Genomic DNA, 17,250 nt, shown 5'->3' on the forward strand with positions numbered 1-17,250 from the left:
CTCGGGAACCCTCATGGAGACTGAGCTGCCAATCTGCTACATTTGCTCTGGGGGTCTAGGTCTTCTCCACACATAGTCCTTAGTTAGTACATCAGTTTCTGCAGAAGCCCCTAAATTAGGGATTTTTAGCTTTGTTGGTCTCCTTGTGGGGATCCTGTCCCCTCTGTGTCCTTCTATCCACCCCCTTCTTCTTCCATAAGACTCCCTTGCGCTCTGCCCAAGGTTTGGCTGTGAGTCTCAGTATCTGTTTCCATGCACCCTTAGGTGGAGCCTTTCAGAGGACCCTCTATAGAAGGCTTCCCTTCTGTTTCCTCTTTTCCACCGCTTCTGGTGTTTATCCTGTTTGCCATTCTGAATGAGATTTAAACACCCTCCCTAGGGTGCCCCTTAGTGTTTAGCTTCTTTGGTGTGTAGATTTTAGTATGACTATCCTATATTATATGGCTAACTTCTGCTTGTAAGTGACTGTATATCATACTTGTCTTTCTCTTTCTCGGTTACCTCACTCAGGATCATCTTTTGTTTCCATCTATTTGCCTGCAAATTTCATGAAAGGAAGAAAGAAAAAGAATGGCCCAAACCCAAATAACATGAAGGGAAATAATAAGTCGGGGTCTTAATGGCTAATAGCTTCCCTCTTTCTCTTTTGCTTTTGCATAATACAGTTTTTAAATTAAATTTGTATTTCCTATATTAATTACAGTTTATTCACTTTGTATCCCAGCTCTAGTCCCCTCCTTCACTCCCTCCCAATTCTATCCTCCCTCCCTCATCTCCTCCCTGCCCTTTTCCAAGTCCACTGATAGGGGAGGTCCTCCTCCCCTTCCATCTGACCCTATCTTATCAGGTCTCATCAGAACTGCCTGCATTATACAGTTTTTAAAACATTATACAAAGAATGGAAAATGAAATCCAATATTGCTGAGGTGGTGCCCCTAATGAACAAAACAGGACAAATGTTTAAGGGCATGGTACAGAACATTCCAACTCTAAAAAATTCATCAAAAGTAAATCATATATCAGAAAAGTACAGAATAATCATCATTGGCTTATATTCTTAAGTTACTAACTTCAATTTTTTTCATTAAATCCAATTATATCAACATAAATTCTCATACCATGCACACCTATGTGGGCGTTTATATGTATAAACACAGAGTTACCTGCAATGTTTTTTTCATAGTTAGATTCAAGACAACAGGGAAATATCTACAACAGTCCAAGAGAAAGAAAATATAACTCAAGTCTATAATGCTGAGCTAAGATGCTATTAAAGTACAAATGTAATTGGCAGGCATTTTGAACATGAGAGAATGCAATAAATGTCAGAAACCCTTCTAGAAGAAACTTCCCAATGATGAAATCTAGAAAACTAAGTAATAAAGCCAAAGTAAAGAATTCAAGAGTAGAGAAGTCATGATGTGAGGCCTGATTATAAGCAAACAATATGTATAAATATGAAACTAAAACTAAACCAGTTTTAAAGTTCTGTTGATTTATGGTTGTCTAACAGAAATAAAATATCAAAAAGCCTGAAAAAATACTTTTTAATAACAGTGAGAATAAAATAAAATATTTGGGAGGTGTAGAAAATTAATATAGGACTGAGAAGATGAAGCAGCTCCATTGCTAAGGATTCATATTGCTCTGGCAGAGAACCCAAGTTCAGTTCCCAGCACCCATGTCAGGTGGCTCAAACTGCCTATGAGCCCAACTCCAGGGTATCTAACATCTTTCTGGTCTCTGCAGGCACATGCACACATGTTCACATACCTGCAAACAGACACATAACTTTTAAAGTAAATAAATCTGTGTCAAGAGTTGATAGCTTTCTTTTTCACAGCAGACTGTGGCATAAGAACAAAGTGAAAGGGCCAAAATGTTGATACTTGCATGGGGCTAATGGTTACAGGATTGATTTTTTTTTCTTCTTTGGATTTTATCTGAGCTTTCCAATTTCCCCCTAATAATACCTGTTATTTTAGAAAAATGGAGTAAAAGTAATAGAAGAATTAAATAATATTAATTCCCTGGCTCTCACCTGGGTTCCTTCTGCTGTTCCTGAATGATCTTTCTTCCTGGCCAGATATCACCCATCTGTGTCTGCTGAAGAAGGGACTGTCCCACTGTCTCTCTTTTATTTGCTTCAAAACAAAAACATGGCAGGATAGTAATAAAGAGGCAAGGAAGGAAACAACTTTCAAAGCATCTACCCCCAAACACACACTTGCACATGGGACAGAAATATCCTTTTGTATTCCCACAAATTGGCTGAGCCCCAGGAGTTAAGTCACTACCAGAATACAGAATACAGTTGGATTTCCCACAAGCCTAGCTATTCCTGAGGTTAAGTCCTTCAAGGAACAGCCTCTGTTCTGGCACAATACCTGCAGGCTTACGGCGCAGGGACATCCTGATTATCTCACTGCCTGTTCGGTAAGCAAAGCGGTTTACTTTCTGGTCATAAAACCAATCTCCAGTTGCTTTCTTCAATTCTCTGGGGAAAATATAATAAAATGTCAGATGTATTGTACTGGATGGTTTTGAGTGTCAACTTGACACAGCTAGACTCATCAGAAAGGAATGAGCCTCAGTTGAAGAAAGCCCTCCACGAGATCCAGCTGTAAGGCATTTTCTCAATTAGTGATCAGTTAAGGAGGGCCCAGCCCAAATTAGAATGAGGGAATGAGGGAGGGGGGCTACAACTGGAATACAAAGTGAATAAACTGTAATTACTATAAAAAATAAAAATAAAAACATTAAAAAACAAAAAGAGAGAGAAGGCAAGCTGAGAAGCTATGAGGAGCAAGCCTGCAAGCAGCACCTTGCCATGGCTTCTCCATCAGTTCCTGCCTCCAGGTTTCTGCCCTGTTTGAGTTCCTATCCTGACTTCCGTAATAATAAACAGCAATGTAGAAGTATGTGGAATCTTTCCTCTCCAATTTGTTTTTTAGTCATGGTGTTTTGTCACAGCAATAGAAACCCTAAGACATGTATTAATAATGACTCTTGCCATTCACCTAACAAAGTTAATGAGAAAAATTCACAGGAGAGTCCCACCGATCTCCCCTCTTTACTAGGCCATTAAATGACACTCACATTTCCTTGGTGCACACCTTGCACCTCCAGGAACCATTGCTTTCCAGGATGCGGCAGTCTCGACACACTAAATGATTACAACCCGCACAAGTGTTGCTCTTGGGAATCAAGCGGCCCAGGCCTTCCTGGCACCTGGCACAGGTTCTGTCACTGTAGTGTTGGCTGCCCCTTTTGGCACCTTTTCTTTTTATCTCCAGTAGCTCATTCTTCAGTCGTCTGCCAAGACCCAAAAGAGAAGCACAAGTGGGTTCAGGATCTACACATGTTGAGGTATTGGTAGTCAGATCACAGGGTTGTTTAAAAGCAAAAACTCAAATCCCAACTAGACCCACTAAGTTTTAAAATCATATACATAATTCTCACAGTAGAATAAGCAACTGAAAAGCTTGGGTATCCTTGGTTGAAAACCTGGAAGTGCATACTATTTCTGGGACTCTTACCTAATCCTTTTCTCATCTGCTTTTCTGAGTTCTTCGTCTCTCTGCAGAACACTGATGATCAAATCCCTTTCCATATCAGACAGAAAAGAGAGGTCTAGTATCTCTGACATGATGACTTTACTCTTCTTTCTTCAAGACAACCTGGCAGGGAGAGTGAACAGAGCTGTCTAAAATAAAAGAGCAATTAATTCCATAAAGATGATTAAGTCCAGAATCACTTTAGAGCCCTAGAACCTCTCTCCAGGCTACCTTCTCTTTGAGTCAAGTTAAAGAGGCAAAGTAAAAGAACCTGCTATTTACTATTTCTATTTCACACTTGAACCATGGCCTACAATTATTTTTCAAGAAATTACTTGCAACTCTGGAAAGTGGCTGGGTCACTATGAATAAGCATCTTAGTCAAGAAATATCATAGAATAGCTAAGTCAAACTCTCCCACCACCATAGAGGTCTCAGTCCAACTTCTATTATTTCAAGTGTTCTTACCTCCCAATTTTATTAACTCAAATAATCAGGAAGGTGATCTCTGTATTAAAGGGTGCTAACCAGTTTCGGCTAAATTCTCCATTCCTGACTGGGTCCTAAGTTCCTGGAATTTAGTCAGTTTCTAATAATGCTTCAAGAAATTCTACCACCCCCACTACCTCCCAAATAGCTGGCACTGGCCCTGCACTTGAGAACAGCTTCTCTCATTTCCTGAACATTTGTTGAGTACCACACTGTGAAGTACTTTGCAAAGCACTGGAGATAGAGAGATGAGTGAACCATGGTCCTTACATTTCAGAAATTTACAGACACGAACACGGTACTTTGTGGTAGCTGCTATCAAGGAATTAAGTTAAATCTACAGAAACCTAGAGAAGTATCTAATTCTGTATTACATAGACAGGGGAGTGGGGAAAGAAAGAACGAGACAAAGAACGTGAATGCTATTTACATGTGAAGATTACAGAAGAAGTAGATTTTGCCTTATTGAAATAAGTGTTGTTGTTTTTGTAGTGTGTGTGTGTGTGTGTGTGTGTGTGTGTGTGTGCTTACCATGTGCATGCAGGTACAGGGGGATACCAGTAGAAGGCATCAGATCTCATAGATGGAGGTGGTGTTACAGGCAGTTGTAGCCACTTAACACAGGTGCTGAAAACATAACTAAAGTCCTATGGAAGAGTAATATGCATTCTTATTCATTGAGTCATCTCTCTAGCCCCATGAGTACATTTGTTGAAAAAAGAGAATGAAGTGAAAGATGGGATGGAGGCAACTTATATGCCTCTAAGTATTCTTGACTATGAAGAAGTTTATTAGTCATTACATACACAGTAGAATCCATCAAATATCTTTCACAATGCCTTTTGATGTTAGAACATCATATGATCATGGAATCATGGCTGGAGATGTAGCTCAATTGAGAGAGGGCTTTCCTAGCATGTATGTGGCCCTGAGTTCACTCCCAGCAGCTTATCAACAAAGTATGGTGTAATCCCAGAACTCTGGAGGCACAGACAGGAAGAGGAGACAGTTCAGGGCATCATTTGCTACATAGAAAGTTTGAGGCCAGCCTAATTTACATGACAGCCTGTTTCAAAATATTAAAACCAAAATAATTAGTAAATGTATAAACAAGTTGAGCAATAAAAGAAACTTGACTTAAATGTCATATAAAGAACTGTATATCTAACAATAAATATTCTTCTCAAGCACACTTGGAATATTGCTCCCAAGAACTGATCATGTACTAGACTGTAAGATAGTCTCAATAAATTTAAAAAAATGTATTTTTTATCCAAACTACAATCTTTGACTTCAAGGAAATGAAATAAGAAGTTAATTTAAAAAGATAAGTGTAATGCTTTTTCAGCATCTAAGGAGATTATCATGTGGGTTTTTTTCCCTTTTGTTTATGTAGTGGATTACATTGCTGGATTTCCATATACTGAACCACTGTTGCATGGCTGGGATAAAGCCTACATGGTCACAGTGGATGATATCTTTTATGTGTTCTTGGATTCAGTTTGCAAGAATTTAGTTCTAGAGTATTTTTGCGTCAATGTTCATAGAGAGATAGGTCTGAAGTTCTCTCTCTTTTTTTTTTTTTTGTTGGGTCTTTCTGTGAATGACATTGGTAATGCTCCTTCTGCTTCTATTTTGTGAAATCGTTTGAAGAGTATTGGAGTTAGATCTTCTTTGAAGATCTAATGCTGAGTTCTAATGGTAGAATTCTGCATTCAAACCATCTCTGGTCCTGGGCTGCTTTTTTTTTTTTTTTCCAGGGAGACATCTATTTCCTTGGGGGATATAGGACTGTCTATTTACCTGATCTTGGTTTCATTTTGGTAAATGGAATCTGTCAAGAAAATTGTCCGTTTTGTTTAGATTTTCAAATTTTGTGGCGTATACGCTTTTGAAATAACTTCTAATGATTCTTTGAATTTCCTCACAGTGTTTGTCTTTATGTTCCACTTTTCGTATCTGATTTTGCCGATTTTGATAGTTACTCTCTCCCCTTTGGTTAGTTTGGCTAAGGGTTTGTCTATCTTGTTGATTTTCTCAAAGAACCAGCTCTTGGTTTCATAATTCATTGATTTGATTTATTTGTTTCTAATTTCTTGATTGCATGTCTGACTTTGATTATTCCCAATCATCTACTCCCCTTGGGTGTGTCTGCTTCTTTTTTTTTTTTTCTCCCTAGGGCTTTTAGTTTTGTCATTAAGTTGCTTGCATGAGATGTCTCAAACTTCTTTTTGAAGGCACTTAATGCTATGAACTTTCCTCTTAGCATTGCTTTCATTGTGTCCCATAAGTTTGGGTAAGTTGTGCCTTCATTTTCGTTGCATTTTAGGAAGTCTCTAATGTCTTTTTTCATTTCTTCCCTGACACTAAGTAAAGAGTTGTTTAGTTTCCATGTGTATGTAGATTTTTTGTTATTTCTGTTGTTGTTGAGGTCTAGTTTTAGGCCATGGTGGTCTGATAGGATACAAAGGATTATTTCAATATTCTTGTATCTTTTGAGGCTTGCTTTGTGTCCAACTATATGGCAAATTTTGGAGAAGGTTCTGTGGGTTGCTGAGAAGAAGGTACACTCATTTTGAGTTTGGGTGAAAAGTACTGTAGACATCTATTAGGTCCATTTGATTTAGGACCTCTTTAATTATCATTATTTCCCTATTTAGCTTCTGTCTAGATGATATGTCCTCTGTCCATTGGTGAGATTGGAGTGTTGAAGTCTCCCACTCTTTTACTCTCATAAGCTCTTTACTTCTTTTTTTTAATTAAATTTTTATTTTTATACTAATGACAGTTTATTCACTTTATATCCTCACTGTACCTCCCTCCTTCATTCCCTCCCAACCCCACCCTCTTTCCATCTTGTGCACCCATGCCCCTCCCCCAGTCCATCTGATCCTAGTCTATCAGTTCTCATCAGGACTGGCTGCATTGTCTTCCTCTGTGGCTTGGTAAGGCTGCACCCCCCCTTAGGGGGAGGTGATCAAAGAGCAGGCAATCAGTTCATATCAGAAACAGTGCCTGCTTCCATTACTATGAAACCCACTTGGACACTGAGCTGCCATGAGCTACATTTGTGCAGGGGTTCTAGGTTATCTCCATGAATGGACATTGGTTGGAGTATCTGTCTCAGAAAATATCCCTGTGTCCAGAATTTCTTTCTCTCCTTGTGGCACTCCTGTCCCCTCCAGGTCTTTCTATCTCCCTCTTCTTTCATAAGATTCTCTGCACTCTGCCCAAAGTTTTGCTATGAGTCTCAGCATCTGCTTTGATACACTGCTGGGTAAAGTCTTTCAGAGGCCTTCTATGGTAGGCTTATGTCCTGTTCCCTGTTTTCACTCTCTTCTGATTTCCTTCCTGTTTGCCTTTATGAGTGAGGATTGATCATCTTACCCAGGGTTCTCCTTCTTGCTTAGCTTCTTTAGGTGTACAGATTTTATTATGTTTATCCTCTATAATATGTCTAATATCAACTTATAAGTGAGAATATACTAGGTATGTCATTTTGCTTCTGTAATACCTCACTCAGGATGATCTTTTCTCGTTCCATCTATTTGCATGCAAATTTCATGATTTCCTTGTTTTTAATTGCTGAGTAGTACTCCATTGTGTGAATGTACCACACTTTCTGTATCCATTCCTCCACTGAGGGACATCTGGGTTGTTTCCAGCTTCTGCCTATTACAAATAAAGCTGCTATGAAGAATGGCTGAGCAAATGTCCTTGTTATATATTTGAGCATATTTTGGATATTATGTCTAGGAGTGGTATAGCTGGATCTTGAGAAAACACTATTCCTAATTTTCTGAAAAAGTGCTGGATTGCTTTCCAAAGTGGTTGTACAAGTTTACATTCCCACCAGCAATGGAGGAGGGCTCCCCTTTCTCCATATACTCTCCAGCATATGTTGTAACTTGAGTTTTTGATCCTAGTCATTCTGATGGGTATAAGGTGAAATCTCAGGGTATTTTTGATTTGCATTTCCCTGATGACTAAGGATGTTGAGCATTTCTTTAAGTATTTCTCTGCCATTCCATATTCCTCTGTTAGAAATTTCTGTTTAGCTCTGTACTCCATTTTTTAATTGGATTACTTGATTTGTTACATTTTAACTTCTTAAGTTCTAGAATATATCTAGAATATATAATTCTAGATATTAGCCCTCTGTCAGATATAGGGTAAGTGAAGATCTTTACCCAATCTGTAGGCTATCGTTTTGTTCTGATGGCAGTGTCCTTTGCTTTACAGAAGCTTTTCAGTTTCATAAGGTCCCATTCATTGATTGTTGATCCCAGAGCCTGTGCTGTTGGTGTTATGTTCAGGAAGTTGTCTCCTGTGCCAATGAGTTTTAAAACACACAAAATGGCTGGGTGTGGTGGTATACACCTGTAATCATAGCACTTGGAGAGACAGAGGCAGACAGATCTCTGTGAGTTGAAGACAGCCTGGCCCACAAAGTGAGTCCAGGACAGCCAAGGTTACACAGAGAAACTCTGCCCCTCCCCACAAAAAAATTAACCCACAAAATTCTTACAGTTATGTGAACACAGAGATGCTGTGAATCACCTTTTTTTAAGCCTCACTATTGTAACACTTAGCTATTCCAACCCATATATCATCACTTTATATATATGCATCCATACTTTTGGATTCTATTATATCTTGGAAAATGTTCATTTTCATTTAAAGAATATGCGTTGATCATGAGCTAAACTCTAGCTAGACTATATATGATGCTTTAGCTTTCTTTTAATAAGAAATTGCACTGATAGCCTTTTTTAAAACAGAAGAATTTCTGAAAACCTGACCCATACTCAAATGTTGAAGTAATATTAAATATTTTTCTAGACTTACAAATGCTAATTATATGATGTGTTTATATTTCAACTCTAAATGGATTAACAGTCATTTCCCACCAAAAGATAATGAACAATTTTGGTAAAAATTAATATCTAACTAAGCATAAAGGAGGGAACTAGATTCTTTCAAAATATGGTAGTTTATCCACGAAGCCCCTAATTAAATTACTCTTGCTAAGCCAATGTTTGTATAATATACATAGACACTGATTTGTTATATGAGATATACATTACCAGATTACAGATTCTGTATACATTTGAAAAGTTATTTTGAGGTGATTTTGTTATGTCAAACAAGTAATGTAATAGTGCCTACACATTTGAAAGATGACAAGTAGAACTGTGCTGGGTCATAATCATTGAGAGTTAGCAAACGTCATGCCTAATGACTTTCAAGATGAAGTAACAAAAATTGTATGTTATTGTATGGGAAGACAATAAAATGGGAAAAACACATGAAACAATAGTGTTCGAGACACTGAATATTACTTAATACAAGGCTGTAATCTCTGTGAGATGGTGATAAATGAGGTGAGACTTTTCATTTTTCTAGCTTACTGTCTTGAGAGAGTATTCAGACCAAAGTACAGAGGAGAAAACCAGGGAAAGCCTGCTAAGCTTCCCACATTGAGAAGGCTATGAACCTGAACAAACCTTGGGTGACCAGAGTTATCAAGACAGAAAATGTGATAGAAAACTGTAAAGACAAACCCTCAAGCACTTACACATGGCCTCCCTCAAGTATTTAGCAAAGGACCAAATGTTACACGGCATCCCTATGATGAAGTTATCTAGACCAGAGGAAAGTCCCACCTGAAAAAGATTCAAAAGCACTGTGCCTATCATTCCAATAAAACCAGAAACACCATCTATGTTCACATCCAGACTGTAAAACATCATGACCAGACACCAGTGGCTCCATACCTAAGCCTTATTATTTCAGTAGTGGGGAATAATTATGCCTTCATTATGCAATGCTATGATCCTACCTATCAAATCTAACCAGAAAAACTTGAAAGGCTCAATCAACTTTCAAGTGCTTCCAAACAGCCTAAGTGAATCCTAAAATAGAGCTCAAGAACGTTTATGAAGCAATCCAATTAAAAAATGGTGTACAAAATTGGAACGGAAGAGGTCAAAGATTCACTATTTGCAGATGATATGATAGTATACATAAGCGATCCCAAAAATTCAACCAGAGAACTCCTTCAGCAGATAAACACCTTCAGCAAAGTGGCTGGATACAAAATTAACTCAAAAAAATCAGAAGCCCTCCTGTATACCAAAGACAAAAAGGCCAAGAAAGAAATTAGGGAAACAATACCCTTCACAATAGCCACTAATAACATGAGGTACCTTGGTGTGACTCTAACCAAGCAAGTGAAAGACTTGTTTGAGAAAAACTTCAAGTCTCTGAAGAAAGAAATTGAAGAAGATATCAAAAGATAGAAAGAACTCCTGTGCTCATGGTGAAAATGGCTATTCTGCCATAAGCAATCTACAGATTCAATATAATTCCCATCAAAATACCAACACAATTCTTTATATACCTTGAGAAAAAAAATTATCAACTTCATATAGAGAAACAAAAAACCCTGAATTTCCAAAACGATCCTGTATAACAACTGATTACCTGGAGGTATCTCCATCTCTGATCTCAAGCTGTACTACAGAGCAATAGTAATAAAAATTGCATGGTATTGGCACAGAAACAGAATAGTGGATGAATGGAACCTAATAGAAGACCCAGAAATAAACCCACACACCTATGGATACTTGAATTTTTACAAAGAAGCCAAATAGTTACTATGGCTGCTTTCCATGTAATAAGTTAAGTGGGAATTTGGAAGTTGTAAAAGAAAAGACTGAATTCAAAACTAGAAATATAAAACTACAATGTTGGCAAATCAAACATACACAACATGACAGTAACAACAGATTTGACATCGTAGTTGAAAGATAATTAGCATTATACAAAATGATGCACAGCAAGAAAAACGTGAGACAAAACCGACATAATGAGTTGCAGGACAACTCCAAGCTGTCTGGTATATATGTAAAGAGTAATCAATGAAAATAGGAACACTAAAAAAATCAGAAAACTAATTAATTAAATTTGAAAAATACTATGATTTAGAATTAGATCTTCAAGAAACCATATGATAAGCCAAATTTTTGTTTAAAATCACCGCTCTTGGTACATTGAATTCTGATACACAGATATTATGATGAAAGTACATCAATTATTTAAAACAACTGTAAAAACAGTGGAACAATGTCTGGTAAGATGGCTCACTAGGTAACAGCATTTATCACAGAAGCCTGACCACCCGAGTTCAATCCCCAGAGCTCAAGTCAAAAGCCAGATGTTGTGGTACACATCTGCAATTCTGATGCCAATATAGCAGACAGAAGTCTAAAAATTGAGCTACCCTAGGGTAGGCACTGTGTAGCATAGGAAAAACCCCCAAAAAGAAAAAAGGTGGATGGTGAGAACCCACTCCCACACATGACTCGTCCATATATGCTATGGTATTTGCATGCCCACAGTCACACAAACTTCTCTCTCTCTCTCTCTCTCTCTCTCTCTCTCTCTCTCTCTTTCTCTCTCTCTCTTTCTCTGTCTCTCCTTTGCCCTCCTCCCCCACCATCATATTAATATAAGAAAAGCATTTAAAATCACTGCTTTCATCAAATGAATACAAATGGTATCACTTTTAATAAATGCTGAAGCCTTCTTCACAGTACTTATCTTTCATTCTTATTTGTAGTTTTGTAAATGCTTCATAATATGCTACTAGTACAGCACTAAATAAATGCACGTATTTTAAGGGTTAAAAATGAAATAATACGGGTAAGGAATCAATAATCTTGAAAAGCTGCTTACAGGAGAATTGAGGGAAACCATTCTTACAAGCTACCTTCTTAAGTTTTCTGGATATGCTTGTATATAGACATGCAAGAAACTAAGAAATAGTAAATTGGTTATCCTGGGACACAGAATGCAGCATAGAAATTTGTGCAGTCTTAAGGCACATGCCAAAGTGGGCTCTATTAACTGTCACCAAGAAGATGACAGTATTTGAAATAGACTGTTTTAAATCACCCTCACAATTGATACTCATTATATATTATGAAATTCCAAAACATGGGTGAAAGACAGCTCTTAAGGCTTTGAAAAACCCAGCCACCCATGTGGGTTTACTTATTTGACAATCTTAAAGTAAGAGAGTTGATTTTAGAGCATGGTGAAGTGAAAAAGAAAACATAGGATGTGGTCAATCTCTAGAACTTAAAACAAACAAAACCAAACCACACCACATACAGAAGAAAGCTTTCATGGGACACTGATGAAGCTGAGATAGAAGAATCACAACTTCAAGGACAACCTAAGCTACACAGCAAGCCTGCATCTTGAAAAATTAAGGCAAGGAAAAGACGGTGGATATGAAAGGAGATGCAGGAGGGAAGAAAAGAGGGATGGAATGGGAAAGGGGTAGAAGAAATAGTTTAACATAGAAAGAAGGTGGGGAAAAACAAGCAAGCTAGCTTCTAGGGAGTCAATGCTTCCAAAAATCACAACTGGATACTGCTACACACAAAGGCACTGGCTGAAATACAATGTCCTTATTGGAATACTATGTTGGTTGTTGCATCAACTGTTCCATTTAGGGTAATGTCCTTCCTAGAAGTGTTTAATAAATATATTCATGGAAATAAATGTCTTAGCTATCTGTTATGAGGGCAGTGACAATATCTGGAGGACATCTACCAAAAGCACTGTCACAATTAAAATCTGTGAATATTCAACCCCCTTCAACCTTCTAGATTTGTAAGCATAAATTAATATAGCCCCACAGATTTTTCCATGAGACCATCCTCTACTATTCTAGTAGTTACCTCTGAATATTTGTATGATTTCTACTGTTGGCCCTAGATTACAGCTCTGAATTCTGCAATTGGTACAAAATGTTCACTAATTAGGATGGCTAACTATATTCTAAGAACTATGAAAGCTAACTAAGGATAATTGAATAAAGCATAGCCCATGACCACAAAGTTCACAAAGTCAGAGAAACAGACATTTGATCATTTAAAAAATAAGGAAAAGAGAGTCCAAGATGGCTGCGACCAGAGTGCATTGTATCTGATGGGCACAGGATCCAAAACACCGAAATGGGTGAGTGGAGGGGCAGCTGAAGCCAGAACATTGACACTGAGGCTTTCTGGGCAAGAGGGAACAACCTGTGAGCTAGGCCAGTTTGGATCCAGGTCATCCATGGACATCTCCAGGGACTGAGAGTGGCTAATATTCAACCCACCTGCACTGGCCCCAAGCACAGGCCTCCCTGCTTGGTGGAGGCTGCAGCGGTTGTTCCAAGCATGATCCTCCATGTTTCTTGACTGAGACAGCAGAGACGGCAGCAGTACAGGCCTCCCAGGTCTGCAGCCGCAGTGGGGCAGCAGCTAGCCCAAGCAGGAGCCTCCATGCTAGGTGACTGAGACAGCATAGGCGTCTGCCCCAAGTACTGGTCTCACTGCCCATTGGCCAAACAGTGGACACCACTGAACTTATGGATCTCATACACTCTCAATTGCCCCTGCAGACCCAAATCTAAGAACAGAGAACAGGGGTATCCCCTGTGCTTTCCAATTAGGCCTGTGAGCCAGTGAGTGTGCCTTCAAGTGGATGCATGCAGAGCCCCAGATCCAGGATACCTCTATGCTAGCATCCAAACATATCTGATCCCTCCCAACCACACCCCCACTGTGTGCAACACAGGGATGTGTGGGACAATGCTCTCAACATTAAAGACCCTGTTCTGTGGGTCTACCAGTGATGGCCAAGTAAACAATTCCAGGAGCCCAGACAGATCTAAATACCAGCAAGACAGTATGACAGACCTGTAAGCCACAGAGGTATTCAGGGCACCTGTGTATACTCATTGGACATGCAAACAGCGCCAGCAAGGCACATAGCCATGAAAAGCACCAACACCCTTCCTGACCTTAAGCTCCTCCATCCCAGGCATCTACATGCACTTCACCCTGTCATTCAAGGCACACTTCCATGCTCACACCCATGCTTGGGCACATGTGCCTGCTACCTTCCTCCCTTAGCTACAGCTGAAACACCAACATCCACGTTTGAATAGATAGACCTCTCTCATCCTCCTGTAGAATACTCCAGAGACCAGAGACACACTGACGCAATCTGAAGTACAGACTCCAGAACAAACAGAGAAGGTTACAGATAAGCAGATGGCTAGACGTCAGAATAAGACCACATCCAACAAAAATCAGGACATCATGGATTCAGCAGTATCCCCAAAAACAATTGATATTTTAACTCATCTGAAACACAGGAAAATGATCACAAATATATGCTTATCCTTTTATTAGAGGCACATAAAGAGGAAACGAACAAAGCTCTCAAAGAAATACAGGCAAATATAGCCAAACAAACAGAGGCCCATGTAGAGGCACAAGTAGAGGCATATAGAGAGGAAACGAATAAAAAAAAATAGAGGCCACCATGGGAAGACAGGAATCCACATTCAAACAGATGAAGGAAGTAGTGCAAGACAAGAAAACAGAATTAGAATCAATAAAGAAAACACAAACAGAGAAAACCCTAGAGCTGGAGAACTTAGAGAAAAGATCAGGAACCACAAAGGTAACCATCACCAACAGAATACAAGAGATGGAAGAAAGAATCTCAGGAGGTGAAGATACTATTGCACATACTGTAAAAGATACAGATGCACAAATTGTTTCTTTCAAACAAACACTAAAACTGGAAAAGTTCCAAACACAAAACATCCAAGAAATCAAGGATGCCATGAAAAAACGAAATGTAAAATAATAGGAATAGACGAAAAAGAAGATTGCAAGCTCCAAGGTCCAGAAAATATTTTCAAGAAAATCATAGAAGAAAATTTTCCCAACTTCAAGAAAAGAGATGTCCATTAACATACAAGAGGCCTACAGAATACCAAAGAGACTAGACCAGAAAAGAAACTCTACATGACACATAATACTCAAAACACTAAATGTACATAACAAAGAAAAATATTAAAAGCAGTAAGGAAAAAAAGGCCAACTAACATATAAAAGTAGACCTATCAGAATCACACTAGACTTCTCAACAGAAACAGCCATAAGGGCCTGGGCAGATGTCATGCACACTCTAAGAGACCACAGATGCCAATACAGACTACTATACCGAGAAAAGCTATCAATCAACATTCAGGAAGAAAACAAAATAGTCCATGACACAACTAAACTTGAACAGTATGTACACAGCAACCCAGCCCTACAAAAGATACTAGTAGGAAAACTCCAATCCAATGAAATCAACTACACCCAAGAAAACAGAGTATAAAGATAATGTAACAACAACAACAAAAGAATTAAAAGAAAACAAGCACTTTAACATTCATTGGTCACTATTATCTATCAAAATCAATGGATTCAATTCTCCAATTAGAAGAAAGAAAATGGTTTCGGAAACAGTATTCAACATTCTGTTCCATCCAAGAAAAACACCTTTGCAACAAAGAAAAAACACTACCTCAGAGTAAAGGGCTCGCATAATGTTTTTCAAGCAAACGGACCCAGAAAACAAGCTGGAGTAGCTAGCTTAATATCTAATAAAATAGATTTCAACCAAAATTAATCAAAAAAGATGAGGAAGGACACTGCATTCTCATCAAAGGAAAAAATCCACCAAGAGGACATTACAATCCTCAACATCTATACCCCAAATAAAAGAGCACCTGCATTTGTAAATGGAACATTATTAAAGCTTAAATCACACATCGATCTCCAACACAATAATAGTAGATTTCAACACCCCTCTCTCACCAAGGGACATATCATCTAGACAGAAGCTAAACAGGGAAATAATGACACTTACAAGGTCCTAAATCAAATAGACCTAATAGATGTTGACAGAACTTTTCATCCAAACTCAAAAGAGTATACCTTATTTTCAGCACCTCATGGAACCTTCTCAATAATTGACTGTAGAGTTGGGCACAAAGGAAGGTTACAGATAAGAAGATCGAAGTAATCACTTATATCCTATCAGATCACTATGGCATAAAAGTAGACCCAAACAACAACAGAAACAATAAAAAGCCTACATATACATAGAAATTAAAAAAAAATCTCTACTCAGTCACACCTGCATCAGGTAAGAAATGAAAAAAGAAATTAGAGTTTTCCTAAAATGCAATGAAAATGAAGGCACAAGTTACCCACACATATGGGACACAATGAAAGCAATGCTAAGAGGAAAGTTCATAGCACTAAGTACCTCCTGTAAAAAGTTCGAGACATCTCATACAAGAACTTAATGACACAGCTAAAAGCTGTGTCAGAAGAGCTAACACCAATTCTCTGTAAACTACTACATAAAATAGAAACAGAAGGAACATTACGTAAACCGCACAAAGACCCAACAAAAAAAGAGAACTTCAGACCTATCTCTCTAATGAACATTGATGCAAAAATAATCAATAAAATACTTGCAAACCGAATACAAAAAAACATAAACCCTCATCCTACATAATCAAGTAGGCTTCATCCCAGGCATGCATGGATGGTTCCATATAAAGAAATACATCAATGTAATCCACCATATAAACAAACTGAAGGAGAAAAACCACATGATAATCTTCTTAGATGCCAAAAGAGCATTTGAAAAAAAAATCCTACAACGATTTATGTTTAAAGTCTTGGAGAGATCAGGGATACATACAGCAAGCCAATAGCCAACATCAAATTAAACGGAGAGAAAATTATATCATCCCCACTGAAATCAGGGACAAGGCAAGGCTGCCCAATCTCTCCATATCTCTTTCACCTAGTACTTGAACTCCTAGCTAGGGCAATAAGACAACTAAAGGAGATCAAGAGGACACAAATCAAGAAGGAAGAAGTCAAACTATCACTATTAGCAGATGATATGATAGTAAACATGAGTGACCCCAAAAATTCTACCAGAGAAAATCCTTCAGCTGATAAACGCCTTTAGCAAAGTAGCTGGATACAAAATCAACTCAAAAAAATCAGAAGCCATCCTGTATACCAAAGACAAAAAGGCCAAAAAAAAAAAAAAAAAAGAAAGAAAAATTAGGGAAACTACACCCTTCACAATAGCCACTAATAATATAAAGTACCTTGGTGTGACTCTAACCAAGCAAGTGAAAGACCTGTTTGAAAAAATTTTCAAGTCTCTGAAGAAAGAAATTGAAGAAGGTATCAGAGGATGGAAAGATCTCCCATTTTCATAGATTGGTAAGATTAACATAGTGAAAATGGCCATCATGCCAAAAGCAATTTAC

General features: G+C 38.2%; 1 protein-coding gene across 2 annotated transcripts in view; it reads right to left on the bottom strand.

Moving 5' to 3' along the window:
* Positions 1-17,250, bottom strand: part of Sytl4 (synaptotagmin like 4) — a 60,257-nt gene that overhangs the window by 26,291 nt on the left and 16,716 nt on the right. For both annotated transcript variants that reach the window (XM_021628121.2, XM_021628120.2), the window contains exons 2-5: positions 3,540-3,680; positions 3,100-3,315; positions 2,388-2,497; positions 2,042-2,144 (exon numbers count right to left, since the gene is read on the bottom strand). In XM_021628121.2, coding sequence (XP_021483796.1) covers positions 2,042-2,144; positions 2,388-2,497; positions 3,100-3,315; positions 3,540-3,649 — 539 coding nt within the window. In that variant the 5' untranslated portion in view covers positions 3,650-3,680. The remainder of the gene's footprint in view (positions 1-2,041; positions 2,145-2,387; positions 2,498-3,099; positions 3,316-3,539; positions 3,681-17,250) is intronic.

The sequence above is a fragment of the Meriones unguiculatus genome, chromosome X, assembly GCF_030254825.1.
Source record: "Meriones unguiculatus strain TT.TT164.6M chromosome X, Bangor_MerUng_6.1, whole genome shotgun sequence".
NCBI classification, from domain to species: domain Eukaryota; kingdom Metazoa; phylum Chordata; class Mammalia; order Rodentia; family Muridae; genus Meriones; species Meriones unguiculatus.